Below are 15,765 nucleotides of genomic sequence, written 5' to 3'. Positions count from 1 at the left end.
GCCCAAGCGCTGGCCCCTCACTGCTGGCTGGCAGCAGCCTCACCTGAACATAAAATGAATGAGTTTGGGTGCCAGGATTTCCTGTGGCACCCCCATCCCTGCTGGGAGCCCTGCGCTGCCCCGGCCGTGGGGTGAGGGCAGTGGGGTGCTGGGGGGGATGTTGGGGGGATGCCTGCACTGCCTCATCCTGGGCGTGCATGGGAGCATCCCACCACAAATAAACTCTTCCTGTGAGCCTGGCTGGTTGTGTCCTTCCTCCTCGTGCTGAGGGCTGCAGTGGGCGTGCGGGAGAACATTTAATGCTTCCCCCAAAACCCAAGGTGCAGCAACACCCAGGGCGGCGTCCCGTGCAGATGATGGATTGAGGGGTGAGTTAAAAGAGGGAATTCAGTTCCCAAAGGGGGTTTGGGCCTGATGGATGTGGGCAGGAAGGACGACAGACAGGTTACCCAAAGCCATAGACAGTGTATTTCTGAGTCCCGTAACAGACCGTGCCCGAAACTCTCCACAAGGTCACGACTGGAAACAAACCCCCGAACAAACAAACCCAAATGCAAGAGAGAAGGGGAAAGAAAAGGGCAACAAAAGACACGCACGAGCACTCGACATCCAGAAGCCCCAGTTAGCCTCTCTCTGTTTTTCGACATTGCAACAAGTTTTGGTAAAGCCAGCAAAATGGAGGAATGTCTTTGGGTTGGGGTTTTTTTTTTTTCTTTTTAATTTTTTGGGTCTTTCCTTACTGGAAAGGTGACGTTAATGCCAAAAGGATTTGGTCTCTCCCCACGCTTCCCTGGCCCTCCCCATGCTCGTGGTCGAGGTGTGACAGCTGCTTGTCCCCAGCCTGGGCCCGGGGATGCTGCGGCAGCACATCATCTGCATCCTCACTGCACCTTCCTCCCCCCTGTCCAGTCTGGACTCATCAGATTCATTTAGCTTTTCTTTTCTCCCCCTTTTTTTTTTTTAGAAAAAAAAACCTTTTTTTTTTTTTTTAATAAGAAAAATAAAAAAAATTTAATGGTTTCATGGATAAATGACAGGCGAGTAAAAGCATTCCGGTCCTGAGAGCCCCCTGCCGGGGCCAAGCTCTCCAAGGAGCGATGCGCACCGGCCAGCCCGGACTCCTGCGGGAGGAGCGGGGGCCGAGCACCGCCCTGGCCCCCAGCACGGCCCCCTGCTCTGGGCTTCATCCCCGGCTGGCCTGGAGGAGCAGAGCAGCGCTCGTCATAACTCGGTGATCTCCAGAGGGCTCTCCATGATCACCTCCCGCATCTTGTGCAAGGGCGTGGACTTGGCCGACTCGGTGCGCGCGTTGTGGTCGCTGTAGCCCCCGCAGTCGGCGCTCAGAGTCTCCAGCGAGCGGCCCAGCACCTTCTGGTCGTCCTCGGGCAGGCTGTTGAGGTCGGAGGCGAGCAGGGTGCCCGTGCTGCCGTGCACGACGTGGATGCCGTCCGGACCCTTGAGCTCCACCGGCTGCTTGTGCCGGAAGCGCAGGCTGCCCTGGCTGGGGCTGCGCTCCTCCTCCTCGTCCTCCAGCTCCTTCTGGATCAGCTGCAAGAGAGCCGCGACGGAGGGAGAATCACCAGGGCAGCTCCCGGCTTCCCGGAGGGAAGGGCCCTCCTCTTGTGAAGCACCCTCAGAGCACGGTGATGGGGACCACCAGGAGATGACCTCCAGATGGGTCTCTCCATCCTTGGGCAGATGCCCCAGCCCAGGCACTGCTCCATCCTTGGGCAGATGCCCCAGCTCAGGCACTGCTCCATCCCTGGGCAGATGCCCAACTTTGGGCACTGCTCCATCCCTGGGCAGATGCCCCACTTTGGGCACTGCCCCATCCCCGGGCAGATGCCCCACTTTGGGCACTGCCCCATCCCTGGGCAGATGCCCCACTTTGGGCACTGCTCCATCCCCGGGCAGATGCCCCACTTTGGGCACTGCTCCATCCTTGGGCAGATGCCCCAGCTCAGGCACTGCTCCATCCCTGGGCAGATGCCCCAGCTCAGGCACTGCTCCATCCCCGGGCAGATGCCCCAGCTCAGGCACTGCTCCATCCCTGGGCAGATGCCCCACTTTGGGCACTGCTCCATCCCTGGGCAGATGTCCCAGCTCAGGCACTGCTCCATCCCCGGGCAGATGCCCCACTTTGGGCACTGCTCCATCCCTGGGCAGATGCCCCACTTTGGGCACTGCTCCGTCCCTGGGCAGATGCCCCAGCTCAGGCACTGCTCCATCCCCGGGCAGATGCCCCAGCTCAGGCACCAGCTGCCCCCAGAGTGGCCAAGAAGGAGTTTGGACCTGGGTTGGAATCTGGGCTTGTATGAAAGTGGAAGGACAGGAGGCAGACAGGGAAAGAAGATGAAGGAAGGCTGGATGGGGCTGAAGGGGAATAGGGGCATGGATAGAGGAGGGCAGAAGGGCTGAAAGGCATCTCCCACCCCACTGCTGTCCTCTGCTCTCTTCTCCCCTCCTTTTGCACCCCCATGAAGGGTAGAAGGCCACAGGAGGAATTTCTTCTCCCCAAACCAGCCCTTCTGCACCAACACTCTCCATCCCAGCATTTTTGCCTCAGAACCCTGTGTTTTTGAGGCAAAAACCAGAGAAGCAGGAGGAAGGGAAGATGATCCCCCACAGCTTTGGCCAGCCTCGGCAGAAATGGGAGCTGATGGACAGAGCCCAGTCTGCAAAGAGGGGCGTCCTCTCCTGGGCTCGGAGAGACCGAGGGAGAAGGTGGTGTGTGCTGATCAGAGGAAACCACTGTGGGGAACCAGCATCCTGGAAAACCAGTGAAAAAGCAGCAGTGGGAACCAGTGGAAAACCACTATCTGGCTTGTTTTGACCGAGCAGAGAGTGGGGGCAGCGCTGGTGACAGCGACCAGCGCCTGCGGGGCCAGGAGGACACACTGCATCCCAGAGGGCACGGCAAGCCTGTCCCCAGAGCCACGCACACCCTTCTACCTCCGAGACCGAGGAGCGGTCGCCCTGGCTGGCGGTGGCCTTATGTACCATCCGCTGGGCAAAGAGCTTTTTCAGGCGCATGTAATCATCCAGCACCACCTTCAGGAGCGTGCCCTGGCCGGGGGGAGAGACCGTGCGTTATCCGGGGCGGGCGGCTCGCTCGGAGGGAGCCCGGCCTCGTCCCAGCGCGTTTTGGAGCGGCACCAGCCTGCGGCGCGGAGAACCTGGAAGGTGCAGAGGGGACTCCTGGGCGCAGGACACCCCGAACGCTCACCTTGATGGGTCCCTCCCGCATGATCTGCCCCAGCTTGGCGATGTTGTCGTACTCCTGGATGGCGGCGCGCAGGTAGCGGTCATCCTCGGGCTTGGCGGCCGAGGGCTCCCGGCCGAAGGTGCCCTGCGGGGACACGCGGGGCTCAGCGCGGCGGCACCCAGGGCACCGAGGGGTCCCGCGGCGGGGCCGGGTCTCACGTGGGTGCGCGCCGGGCTGTTCCACAGGTCCGTGATCTCGCTCAGGTTCTCCGGCAGGTCGTCCTCGCGCTCCGCCTGCGCCGCCAGCTCCATGTTCCTGCAGAAGGGGTCCAGCCACACCGGGTTGGCCCTGCGTCATCAACAGTAAAAGGCTTTAAGATCATGAAATTCCGGGGAATGAGAAAGAAACTAGACTTAGTGGGGCCCTGGAAAAATGTTAAAAATGGACGCTGAAAATGTTAGGCTTTGTGTTTGCCGGGTCATGTGAAATTGCACCTGCGTAAGGAAGTATGTGATAAATGATATAATTGTTAGATGTGATGATTGTTTAGTAATTAAATATAATTATTGTCTAATCGTAAGAAGAATCCTGAGGAGCTATGTTAGAAGTTTGAGGGGGACCACGAGGGGCCTATGCTTGGATGAAATCTATGTATACAACAGAACAATATAAGTTTAATAATTAACATGAAAGTTATATAACGATAGAATATAAAAACATGCTCATCCCGAACCCATGTCGGGGTCAGATTTGGGTTTGTACCCCTGACGCCCAGAGCTCTTCACTAAAAGCACCTGCACATAATCATTCTGGTAATTGTGTGTTCCTGAACGTTAACATTATCCCTAACCCCGTCCCGAGCCTGGTGCTGAGGCTGCACTGCCTCCTCCTGCCCTGTGCAGGTATGAATTTGGCTGCTCTGGATCCAGATGTGTGTCAAACCCTGCCCACTATCTCTGCTTACCCCAAACCTGGCCAGGATTGGCAGAGATGGAGCCACAGAAGAAATAATAATATTTTTTAGCTTATGAAGCTCTCAGAGCGAGCGCGTGTCCCAGGATCAGTAATGCACCACGCAGGGCAGAGCAGACATCGTGTCTCCACCTCCTGGCTCCAAAACACAGGCATGCCTCTCTTGGGAGCAGCCTCCAGCCCCAGGAGGTGGCACTCACCCATCAAAGGAGTACTTGTTGGTGTTTGGCATGTCCATGATGTCCATGAAGCCTCTGTTCCCTGCAACAGGCAGGGGTGAGAGTTACAGGGCAGCAAACCGTGGGGTGACACTTCCTTGTCAGGGGAGGGATAAAGAGGAACCAAAAAGGCAGTGAGAAACACGGTGGGGTGTGGCAAGTAAAACAGAGCTTGATGCTGAGAAAAGCCTCCCAGCATGACACCTTGCTGGGCAGGATCACCTCTGATATACAGCCCATGCTGTCCCCCATGTGTCCCTGTGACACCCCACTCTGCCATGCAGCTGGGACACCCCAAACACTGCTCACCAGTGGAGCCAGCCACGATGGCTTTCAGTTTCCTTTTGTGCCTGCAAAAGAAACACAGCCGGTTGGGGTAGAAAGTAAGGAAGATGCTGGAAAGGAGGAGGACACACAGATTTGCAATAACCCTTCATAACAGGGTGTGCAATCAATAATAAATGTTAAATAAGGCAGGGGAGCTTTGAGGGGAGATGTACTAACACCATTAAAACCATGCATTTTGGAGGAAGCTGACGCCCTCCTTTGCTTGCTGGCATTTCCAGGCCCAGGAGAAGCCACGCTGGTCCCCCTGGTCTAAGGGGACATGGCAGGGGCTGGGCAGAGCCCAGGGGTCACTCACACTGTCCGGTAGTACCAGTTCATGAGGATGAAGAGCATGGCAGCCAGGAAGAGCAGGACAGCCAGCACGATGATTGCCATCTAGGAGAGACAGAGGCGTGGGGGAACCTCCAGGGGCCACATGCCCCATGTTATCCGGGTGGAACAGCTCTCCAGCACTGAGCAGTGCCCGTGGGAAGGGACACCTCCCCCAGAGGGCTGTGGGCAGCCCCTCCCAGCCCAGCTGGACCCGCACCTGCAGAGCCGAGAGGTCGTCGGGCGCCCGGGCAGTGATGGCAGGCTGCACGTCCAGCACGTTGTAGTTCCTGAAGAGATTCCTCAGCTGCTCCTTGTTCTCGTCTATCATCTGAATGACCCTGGGAAGAGAAGGGTTGCTTGGGCCCCCTGACGTGACGCGGGGTGCCCGGGGAGCCAGGCCGGGCGGGGGGACGGGGGATGTACCGCTCCACGTCCAGGATGCGGTTGGTCTCCCTGTTCACCACGTGGATCAGCAGCTCCGTCTGGGCAAAGTTCACCCGGCCCTTCTTGTCAACGTGGAACTGGAGAGAGAAAGCGAGGCCTGCAGGGTGGGACAGGAGTCTCCTCCCGAGCATCCTCGAGGTGTGCTCATGTGGCAGGACACCCTCAAGCATCATCTGGACCCCCACAGTACACTCCAACCTGGGATGTTTCCATCACCTTCAGAGCTCAGGGGTGTCTGTGGTCATCCAGGCAGGACTCCCTCGAAGGAGACCTCCCAAACAGCATGTGGAAGATCATCTACCCCCCAAAGCAAGCTCCAAGGTGGATGGTTACCTGCACATCATCCGTGTTGACGATGGCGCCGGTGATGTTGGAGAGCAGGCTGATGAACTCCTCCTCGAACTGCCTGACCCTGTCAGGGATCTCGTTGATGATGATCTTGACCCGCTGGTCGTCCCGCAGGATGTAAATCCCCACGATGGCCGTGTCGTTGTGGCCCACCAGGTCAGAGGCCATAATGTCCACCACAAAGTAGCCGGGGTTGTAGGCAGTGAAGAGGTCGAAGGTTCGCAGGATGCCATCAAGGGTTCCTGTGGAATGAATGGTGACAAGCCCGGGATTGTCACAGACATCTGTTATGGAAAATCCTCTCCTTAGGATTTTTTCTCCTGAGAAGCTGAGAGGCCTCAGGAACAAAATGCAAACAATGGTTATCTGCTGCTGTGGAATGCAACAGGGGCATCTGGGATTGGACATCTTCTATGGAAAATCCTTTCCTTAGGATTTTTTCTCCTGAGAAGCTGGGAGGCCTCAGGAACAAAATGCAAACAATGGTTATCTGCTGCTGCTGTGGAACGCAACAGGTGCATCTGTGATTGGTGTCATGTGGTTGTTTCTAATTAATGGCCAATCACAGTCAGCTGGCTCGGGCTCTCTGTCCGAGACAAAGCCTTTGTTATCATTCTTTCCTTTTCTATTCTTAGCTAGCCTTCTGATGAAATCCTTTCTTCTATTCTTTTAGTATAATTTTAATATAATATATATCATAAAATAATAAATCAAGCCTTCAGAAACATGGAGTCAGGTCCACGTCTCTTCCCTCACCCTCAGACCCCTGTGAACACGGTCACATGGGATCAGTGACCCCAGCCACAGGGACACCTTTGGCCACAGGGATGCCTCTGCCCAAGGCCCCATGCTCCTGCAGCAGGCTGGGCACCCACCAATGCTGAAGATGTTGGCCACCTCCTCGGAGTCGTTGGAGTGCTGCTTGATGTAGCGGATGCCCAGGATGTGGTACAGGACCAGGCTGTTGTTGCCCACGTCGGCGTCCACTGCCAGCACTCGGATCAGCTCCGACCCCACCTTGGCATCGGTGGCAACCCCTTTGAGGGAGAGATGGGAAAGGGACCTGGGGCCAGGCTGGCTCTCACTGCCCCTTTACCCTGCTGGATTTTCCTGGATTACCTCTGGCTCCAGGTGCCCCCCAGCCCCTGGCACCTCTTACCCGCCGTGTACTCTGACTTGGTGAACTGGGGGGCCTGGTCATTGATGTCATCCAGGAAGATCCGCACCTCCTGCAGGGTCAGGTCCTCGCTGAGGTCCCAGAACTGGGCCCTGGCTGCCTGCTGGCCCCGGGGAGGAGCCCAGTTCCTCTGGCTGGATGCCTTGACGATGATGGAGTGGTATGGCTCCTTCTCCCGGTCCAGGTCCCGCAGGACCTTCAGCTTCCCCTCCCGGCTCAGCTGGAAGTTGCTCTCCTCGTTCCCAGCTGTGTGCAGAAAGGCATCCCCAGTCAGTCCTCTTCCAAAACGCCACCTCGCCCGTCGAGCAGGGCAGAGGGGCAGAAAGGAGAGGATGGAAATCCTGGGAGAGTGAGGGGAGTGTGTGGGGAGGGACACAGAGCTGCCATCTCCACACCCACCTGCTATGAAGTAGTAGACGATGGCGTTGGAGCCCTCATCCGCGTCCACCGCGCCGGTGACATTCCCCACCACGGTGCCTGGCGGCGAGTGCTCAGGGACAGAGAGCGCCTGGAACTGGGGACTGTCCCTCTGCCAGAGACCCCAGGGAAAGGAACGTCATGAGCACTTAAATTAAATGTTGGGGTTGTTTTAAACCAAAGCAGACAAATCCCACCGGTGCTCCCCACCATGGCGACGCCCAGGTGTGCACGCTCCATCACACGTGATCACTGGCATCCCCACCCCTGCATCCCCTGCACCCCCTGCATCCCCTGCATGCCCTGCATCCCCTGCATCCCCTGCGTCCCACCCCCTTTGCTCTGGTGCCTTACAGGTGGCCTGAGGAAGATGGGTTCATTGTCATCGATGTCATCGAGCTCTACCTGCAGGGGCTGCATGGTCTCGTAGGGTGGCTGGCCCTGGTCGGAGGCCACGATGATCAGCTGGGGAGAGAGGCAAAAGGGCTGTCCTGGGCAAAACCAGGCTGGGAGACATCACTGAGGCAGGGACAGAGAGAGGACAGCTGGATGCTGGAGAATTTTGGGGGGACTTAACAGGGAATTGGGTGCTGGCCCACCAGGATGCAACCCCGCTAAGACACTTGATAACCACCCAGTTCCTGCTAAGGTGTGACACCTCCACCACCGTGTCATCATCCCCACCACATCCCGTGCATCCCACCAGCCCCGCAGGGACCCACGGCCCCAGGGCCTGGCTGGCTCACGTTGTACACTGCCTGCTGCTCCCTGTCCAGCCGCATGGCTGTCTGGATCAGCCCGCTGACCGAGTCGATGGTGAAATACTCCCAGTCCTTGTTCCCTGCCCCTGTCTTCAGCAGGCTGTAGAGCACCTCTCCGTTGAGACCCTCGTCTTTGTCCGTGGCATACACCTCGTAGACATTGGACCGCAGGGGGATCTCCTGCGTGCACACACACAGCCTGTCACCATGGCATTTTCTGGAAAACCCTCTTTGCCCAGGATTTTCTCCTGAGAAACTAAGAGGCCTCAGAAAAGAATGAAAACATAACTATCCGATTGCTTGGGAATGTGGAGATCGTTTACTAACAGGTGCATCTTTGATTGGTTCCATGTGAATTGTTTTTAATTAATGAGCAGTCGCCATCAGCTGTGTCAGACTCTGAGGAGTCAGTCACGAGCTTTCACTATCATTCTTGTTTAGCCTTCTGATGTATCCTTTCTCTTTCTTTAGAATAGTTTTAGTATATCATTAATATCATATCATATCATATCATATCATATCATATCATATCATATCATATCATATCATATAATAAATCAGCCTTCTGGGAACATGGAGTCAAATTCTCATCTCTCACCTCATCCTGGGGACCTCACACCACCACAACAGCCCTTCAGCCTTGGCACTGCATGCAAACCCCCTGCTCCCCCTGCCCCTCCAGGCCCCCTTGGTCCAAAATCCCTTGGTTTGGAGGTCAGCAAGCTCCCCCCACCCGAAACCCAGCAGGGGGATGGCAACACAGAGCCATGATCCCCTCTGGGCTGGTGGCTGGGGACTGGCTGAGACGTGCACTGGGGACTGGCTGAGTCAAGCCTGGCTTCCCAGAAAGCAGAAGCATCTCCAGTGTCAGCATTTCCAGCCCATGTTTATAAACACGGTCTGCACGCACCGGCTGTTTACTAATTCCCAGTGCTGCTGGGGTTTCTGTTCCCCAAATCCGCCCCACCACCCTGCTCACACGTTTTGGAACGTCCACCCCCATGACCCAAACCCTCTTGCCACATCCTAAATCAAGGTCTGGTTGCATCCCCAGCGGAGATGGAGTTTGGATTTTGCTGTTACGGGCAGGAGAGCCCCTGAACTCACTCCCAACATGCCATGGCCCTGCTCCTTCCCAAGGGATTCACCTCCTTGATGTGCAGGATGGTGCCGTTGGGCGGGCGCACGAAGACGGGGCGGTTGTCGTTGATGTCGATGACCTCGATGTGCAGCATGGTGGTGCCCCAGAGAGGGGGATGCCCCTTGTCCGTGGCCACCACAGTCAGGTTGAACCTCTCGTAGGACTGCAGGCGCCGCCGGGATGTGACCAGCCCGGAGTCCTTATTGATCTTGAAAGCCTCTGGGGAGAGAGAAAAGCCCCACACCTCTGGCTCGGGATGCTTTGCACCAGATAAATGGTGACTGGAAATGGGTATAACCAGCTGGAATGCACCCCCACAGCAGGCCAGGGGTGTGGGTGGTCTCAGGGCTTTCAGAGCATGCCAGCCCATTGCCACATCCTTATCTCTGGGACCTGCTCCCTGGTCAGCCCCGTCTGTGCTTCACCCCTGCCCAGGCTGGCACAGTGGAGCTTTTGGCTGATTTCTGCAATTTCTCAGTGTGCAGATATCCTGGATTTCAGGCACTATCACTATCCACCCACACCTCTTTGCCCCTCAAAGCCTTCACCTGAAGCAGGCAGTGAGTCTGCTCCAAGACACACTGGGTCTAACAGAAAGTTCTGCTGGGGTGAGGAAGACAAGAGCATAAGCCAAGGCTGGCTGTAGGACAAAGGCAGGCAAAGTCCTAACATCCCACACCATGAGATGAGAACTGGAAACTGCAGACAAATGGAGAAAGCTCCATGCTTTCAGTATCGCTCCCAGGAGTCCAGAGCAGCCACAGGAGATGGGGTGTGGGCTTGGTGCCCATGACTCCTTCCTCCTCATAACCCTCCTCCCTGGGAAGAGCCCCTGCCCCAGCACCCACCTGCTCCAGGACCCTCGATGCTGTAGGTCACCACGCCGTTGTCCCCCTCGTCCAGGTCGGTGGCACTCATGGTGATCACTGATGTCCCTGCCGGCTCATTCTCGTACACGCTGGTGCTGAACTGGCTCTTGCTGAACTGGGGCCTGACGTCGTTGATGTCCAGCACCGTGATCAGCACCTTTGGCAAAGCACAGCCGGCTGGTGTGAGGCTGGGGAAGGCTGGGCAGCCCCTGGGGCCGTACCCCTGCTGTGACCTGCAGCTCTGCTGCTGCAGAGAGGTGCCCTTCCTGCTATTTGTTTAACTCCACCAGCTGAATTCCTGCCTCCAACAATGGGGGCTGCCGTGGCTGGGGCAGCCATTCATGCCACAGCACTGCAGACAATAGTGTCACCCTCGCCTGCCCCTCCTGCCGACGTGCTGTCCCCGCAGCACAGAGTGCCCTGCAGCATCCACCCCACGGCTCCCGGCGTCACCCGCTCTTCCTTCTGCCCAATTCCCCCCAGTCCAGCCCCTGGGAGGAAAGGTGGGGCTTTAACACCTTCTTGCTGGTGGCCAGCACCCAAGGGGTGACGGGAGGAGGAGGAGAGCCCTACCTGCACAGAGTTCTCCCGACGGTTGCTGGAGACATCCCCAGGGTTGTCCCTGGCCACGGCTGTCAGCGTGTAGTGATCCTTCTTTTCCCGGTCCAGGGCTGACAGGATGTAGATGTCACCCTGCAGCACACAGAGACCTTCAGGTGGACCTCGTCTGGCAGAGCTGGTACTCAAGAAGGGGCACAAGGTGAGGTGTGGGAGCAAGGCACAAGCTGGGACCATTTCAGCCTCCCCTCCCTTCCCCTGCTCTGTTCCAGCCTCGGTTGGCTCCTTACCGTGTTGGGATTTATCCCAAACTTGCCCTCTCCGTCGCTCAGGCTGTACTGGATGAGAGCGAACTGCCCGGAATCCGCATCGGTGGCCGTGACGCTCAGGATGACCGTGCCCAAGGGCACGTCCTCAAACACAGCTTTCTGCAACAGAGGCAGCAAGGCAGGACTGGCTCAGCCCCTGCTGTCGCAGCGGGCAGCAACCGAGGGCACAGCTGGCACAGCTGGCACCCAGCACTGGTGCTCCAGAGTGCAATGCAAGATGTTTTCCATTACCATCTGTATGGCAGATTACCTTTGTCAAGTGGGCAGCTTGCCTTATCTCTCTCTTTGAGTGACCACAATCACACCTCCCTCAGGAGGGGACATTGCTGATAACAGACTATTGAATGTCACTGCGTGGCTGATAAGAACTATAACATCCCATTGGGAGATGCTCCGCCCAGGGGGAGGAGCCAAGCATTGCTACCCAGATATAATCCAGGGGGAGGAGCCAAGCATTGCTACCCAGATATAATCCAGGGGGAGGAGCCAAGCATTGCTACCCAGATATAATCCAGAGGGAGGAGCCAAGCATTGCTACCCAGATATAATCCAGGGGGAGGAGCCATGCATTCCTACCCAGATATAATCCAGAGGGAGGAGCCAAGCATTGCTACCCAGATATAATCCAGGGGGAGGAGCCAAGCATTGCTACCCAGATATAATCCAGGGGGAGGAGCCAAGCATTGCTACCCAGATATAATCCAGAGGTTTTTGAGACAGCAGCATGGCTTTCTCCATGGGATTCCCCAGAGGAACAGCAGCTGCCTCTCCTTCCCCTGGATCTTCAGAGGAAGAATACATCCTTCTCTACAGATCCCCCTGCTCCAACAGAACCACCCCTGACACTGCAGGAGGGCTGAGCCACATTTCCAATGGGACTGCCACCAACACCCTGACCCACAGGGTGTCAGGTTGGGTTCTGGCTCTTTCAGTGTTGTTCTGCATTGTTTATTTTATCCTTTTTATTTTCCTTCCCTATTAAAGAACTGTTATTTCCTGCTCCCATATTTTTTGCCTGAGAGCCCCTTAATTTAAAATTCATAGCAATTGGGAGGGCTGGGGAGGGTTTACATTCTCCATTTCAGGGGAGGCTCCTGCCTTCCTCAGCAGACTCCTGTCTTTCCAAACCAAGACAACTGGGCACAGCCAGACTCCCAGCAAGGTGTTGGCACAAAGCACAAAGCACGTGCCAGCATTGGCCATTTTCTCCAAACGGCTCAAGCACAGGCAGAGGGAAGAGAAGGTGTCCCTGGAGAACCCCCAGCTCTGTGCCTGTCCTCACCGGCCCAACACACCCCCAGTTTGACAGGAGTGCTCACCTGGTAGGAGGGTTGGCTGAAAACAGGGTTGTTGTCATTGATGTCCACGATCTGCAGGTACACGGGGATCTCAGCGGATCTGCGGGGAGAGCCGTTGTCGGAGGCACGGACGGTGAAGTTCAGCCACTGCACCTCCTCATAGTCCACCGTCCTGTTGGCCACAACCTTCCCTAGAGGATGGCAGACCCCGGAATGAGAAACCTGACCCAGATCACCCACCTGCCCCAGAGTCCCACGTCCCCAGGCCACCAACCTGCCGAAGGGTCTTCCAGACAGGCGTAACCTTCCGGAGAGAGGTTCAGCAGCTCGTAGGTGATCTGCCCATTGGCACCTTTGTCTGGGTCCACTGCTGAGATGGAGATGAGTGTGGTGCCCTGCGTGGCTCCCTCCAGGATCCGCTCAGTGAAGTAGGTGACCCCGAAGGGGCGGAAGCGGGGCGTGTTGTCATTGACGTCCAAGACGTTGACTGTCAGCTTGGCTGTGGCCATGGCGGAGACCACAGAGGGAGAGAAGAGAAGAACCAATGAGAAAGAGAAGGGAAGGAAGGTTGGGTTGAAGGAGGGTTGTAAAGGCACAAATGTGAAAGTCCAGGAGAGCCAGCAGGTGCTGGTTCATCAAGAAAAAATTAGTATGCCCCAAAGCCACTATGCCCTGAGCACGCTATGGGTGCTCCTATGCTGCAGTGGGACACCTGCTCCTGAGCTTTGTGTCTTCTCACATGAGCCTGAATTTACCCACAGTGGGGTGGCGAGATACCATAGGAATGGTAATGAAGAGATGAGTGTCTCCCATGGAAGGGTTATGGGCACACAGTCCTTTCCTCCCATTATAAGATTATGGGCACACAGTCCTTTCCTCCCATGGTAAGGTTATGGGCACAAAGTCCTTCCCACACCCACTGCAGCCCTGGGATTTCTGGGACATTCTCTAAAGGAGTCCTCAGGGGAGAACCTGAACCTGACGGGACTGGTCCCACTGGAAATGCTGCTGGTCAGGATGGAGAGGAAGGTGGGAGAGCTGCTGGTTATCCAGAAGCTTCACTGATGCCTAGGAAGGCTGTGCCAGTCCCTGTGCCCTCCCTTACCATTGGGCACGCTGACCGAGCGGTCGATGACTTCGCTGGCGTTGTCATGGACAGAGATGGTGACCTCGTAGGTGGCCACTAGTTCACGGTTGAGGGGAGTTTTGATCTTCACAGCTCCTGGGAACCCCAAAAAGATGGATGTCTCAGGCTGTGCCTGTGCCCCTGCCTGGGCAGGGGGGTGAGTACCAGCCCACCGCTGCATCCTGCACCATGCTTGTTCTCCTGTCCCTCCAAAGGGTGAATGAGGAAAACACTCGAGAGCTACAGGAAGAGACAACTGTTCTCCCCCTGCTCTCCATGTCCTTCCTACCTGTCTGTTCCACACAGCCTCAGGTGGTTCTTGTTGTGTATCTAAAAGTGGTTTGGGAGCAGCTGTTGCTGCTCCCCTGCACAACCCCATCCACCTGAGCTCAGCATCTTTAACAACTTTGTCCTGTATCTTTTCCAACAAGGTAATTTTTCTGTCTTGATCAGCTTTGTGCTTCCAAAAGAGATGTGAGGAGCTCCTGGCCCTCCTTCCCCAAAGGAGCCCACCACCTGCCCTGGAGTGGCCCTTGCTCCCCCAGGGAGGGGGCTTGGGTGCAGTCTGCCAAGGCTGAGCAGCCCCCGGCCCGCAACGGAGGCCAACTCTGCCGGTGGAGATGGGTGAGATGGAGGAGACCACGGTGGCACGGAGACAGGAATGAGCACAGACACAGAGACAAAACTGAGAGCAGGAAAAGAAAGCAAAGTTAAGTCAGTTAGACAGGAAAGAGAAGGGTGAGACAGTGGGGAGGCAGGAGAGGAGCACCACCGCCCCGTACCTTGGACACCTACCTCCAGGCAGAGAAGAAGAAGAAGTAGAAGCAGAAACGAGGAGAGGGGTCCACACTGCCCACTCCTCCCTTCCCGCTCTCCTACCTGTCCTGAAATCCACCGTGAAGGCTCCCTGCTGGTCGGGCACCAGCGCGTCCGTGTCGTCGCGGGCCACGATGCCCAGCAGGTAGTACTCCAGGCGGGGGTGCAGGTCCCTGTCGATGGCCGTCACCTCGGCCACCACGGTGCCCGGGGGAGCAGACTCGGGGATGCTGACGCTCTGGATGGGGTTGATGAACTCGGGCCGGCAGTCGTTGACGTCGTCGATGAGGATGCTGACGGTGGCCGTGCCCGACAGCGGCGGCGTGCCCTGATCCACGGCCACCACCACCAGGCGGTAGGCGTCGCGCTCCTCGCGGTCGATGGTGATGTTGGCCACGCGGATCACCCCCGTGCTGGCATCGATCAGGAACCTGTCCTGGCCACCACCCTCAATGCGGTAGTCCAGCTGTTGGTTGAGGCCACTGTCAGCGTCCGTGGCTGTCACCTGGAGGACGGAGAAGCCTGGAAAGGTGGGACACAGCCCTCTCAAGAGAGGGTCGGAGGGCAGCAGCAACAAGCCCTTGGTCCCAAGGCAAATACCATCAAGAGACATAGGCAGCCTCAGTTCCCAGATTTTGACCTCATCCTGGCCAATGGTGTCACTGGGAGCAGGATTTTCACAGTCCCAAGGGGACACGCGGGTCACCCCGTTTCCCACCCTGACATCCAGTGCTGACCTGGAGGGCTGTTCTCCAACAGCCGCACCGTGATGGATGCTGGCTGGAAGACAGGGCGGTTGTCATTGTCATCCAGGACGGTCACTGCCAGGCTGGCCGTGCTGTTCAGCCCCCCCACATCACGAGCCATCAGTGTGAATTCCAGGTGAGGGTCCAGCAAAGCCTCTCGGTCGATCACACCACCAGGCTTCACCGAAACCACACCTGGAGAAAAAGGGGAAAAGCCTGGTGGCAGACCACATGGAGACCTGGTGGCCCTGGGCTGGGGACAGACCAGCTGAGCCACCTCACCTGTCCTGTTGTTGATAACAAAGAGGTCCGGGGATGCCTTCAGGAGCTCGTAGGTCACCACGGCATTGCTGCCCTGGTCAGCATCCAGAGCTAGGATGGGGCCATTGAGCATTGTGACAGGAGTCCCTGGACGAGATGACAAAAGCATTAGGGAGGGTGGCAGTCCCCTGGAGGGCCCCCCTGTCCCCCTCCCACCCCGGTGACACATGAGGGACAGCAATGAATGGATGGAGGAGGTGACAGAGCCGGGCCTCAAGGGGTGTGAGGCACTGGGGGGTGGCTGCTGCAGCCTTGCAGACCGACTCGCGAGGCCCAGGAGAGGTGGTGGGACATCCAGCTAAAAGCAAACAGACAGACACATCCATCAGAGGGGTGGCAGCAGCGCCCTACCACCAAGA

At 57.2% G+C, this 15,765-nt stretch overlaps 1 protein-coding gene across 1 annotated transcript in view; it reads right to left on the bottom strand.

The window, feature by feature from the left end:
• Positions 1 to 481: 481 nt before the first annotated feature.
• CDH23 (cadherin related 23) overlaps positions 482 to 15,765 on the bottom strand; it is a 217,816-nt gene continuing 202,532 nt past the window's right edge. Inside the window, exons 45-65 of the mRNA XM_058029323.1 lie at positions 13,503 to 13,619; positions 12,672 to 12,896; positions 12,419 to 12,588; positions 11,061 to 11,198; positions 10,786 to 10,905; positions 10,192 to 10,369; positions 9,351 to 9,562; positions 8,188 to 8,382; positions 7,796 to 7,906; positions 7,424 to 7,553; positions 7,007 to 7,270; positions 6,723 to 6,884; positions 5,833 to 6,089; positions 5,479 to 5,576; positions 5,273 to 5,393; positions 5,039 to 5,118; positions 4,705 to 4,745; positions 4,378 to 4,438; positions 3,424 to 3,553; positions 3,227 to 3,349; positions 482 to 1,548 (exon numbers count right to left, since the gene is read on the bottom strand). Coding sequence (XP_057885306.1) covers positions 1,222 to 1,548; positions 3,227 to 3,349; positions 3,424 to 3,553; positions 4,378 to 4,438; positions 4,705 to 4,745; positions 5,039 to 5,118; positions 5,273 to 5,393; positions 5,479 to 5,576; positions 5,833 to 6,089; positions 6,723 to 6,884; positions 7,007 to 7,270; positions 7,424 to 7,553; positions 7,796 to 7,906; positions 8,188 to 8,382; positions 9,351 to 9,562; positions 10,192 to 10,369; positions 10,786 to 10,905; positions 11,061 to 11,198; positions 12,419 to 12,588; positions 12,672 to 12,896; positions 13,503 to 13,619 — 3,260 coding nt within the window. The 3' untranslated portion in view covers positions 482 to 1,221. The remainder of the gene's footprint in view (positions 1,549 to 3,226; positions 3,350 to 3,423; positions 3,554 to 4,377; positions 4,439 to 4,704; positions 4,746 to 5,038; positions 5,119 to 5,272; positions 5,394 to 5,478; positions 5,577 to 5,832; positions 6,090 to 6,722; positions 6,885 to 7,006; positions 7,271 to 7,423; positions 7,554 to 7,795; positions 7,907 to 8,187; positions 8,383 to 9,350; positions 9,563 to 10,191; positions 10,370 to 10,785; positions 10,906 to 11,060; positions 11,199 to 12,418; positions 12,589 to 12,671; positions 12,897 to 13,502; positions 13,620 to 15,765) is intronic.

The sequence above is a fragment of the Melospiza georgiana genome, chromosome 8, assembly GCF_028018845.1.
Source record: "Melospiza georgiana isolate bMelGeo1 chromosome 8, bMelGeo1.pri, whole genome shotgun sequence".
NCBI classification, from domain to species: domain Eukaryota; kingdom Metazoa; phylum Chordata; class Aves; order Passeriformes; family Passerellidae; genus Melospiza; species Melospiza georgiana.
This window is presented reverse-complemented; position numbering and strand designations above follow the sequence as displayed.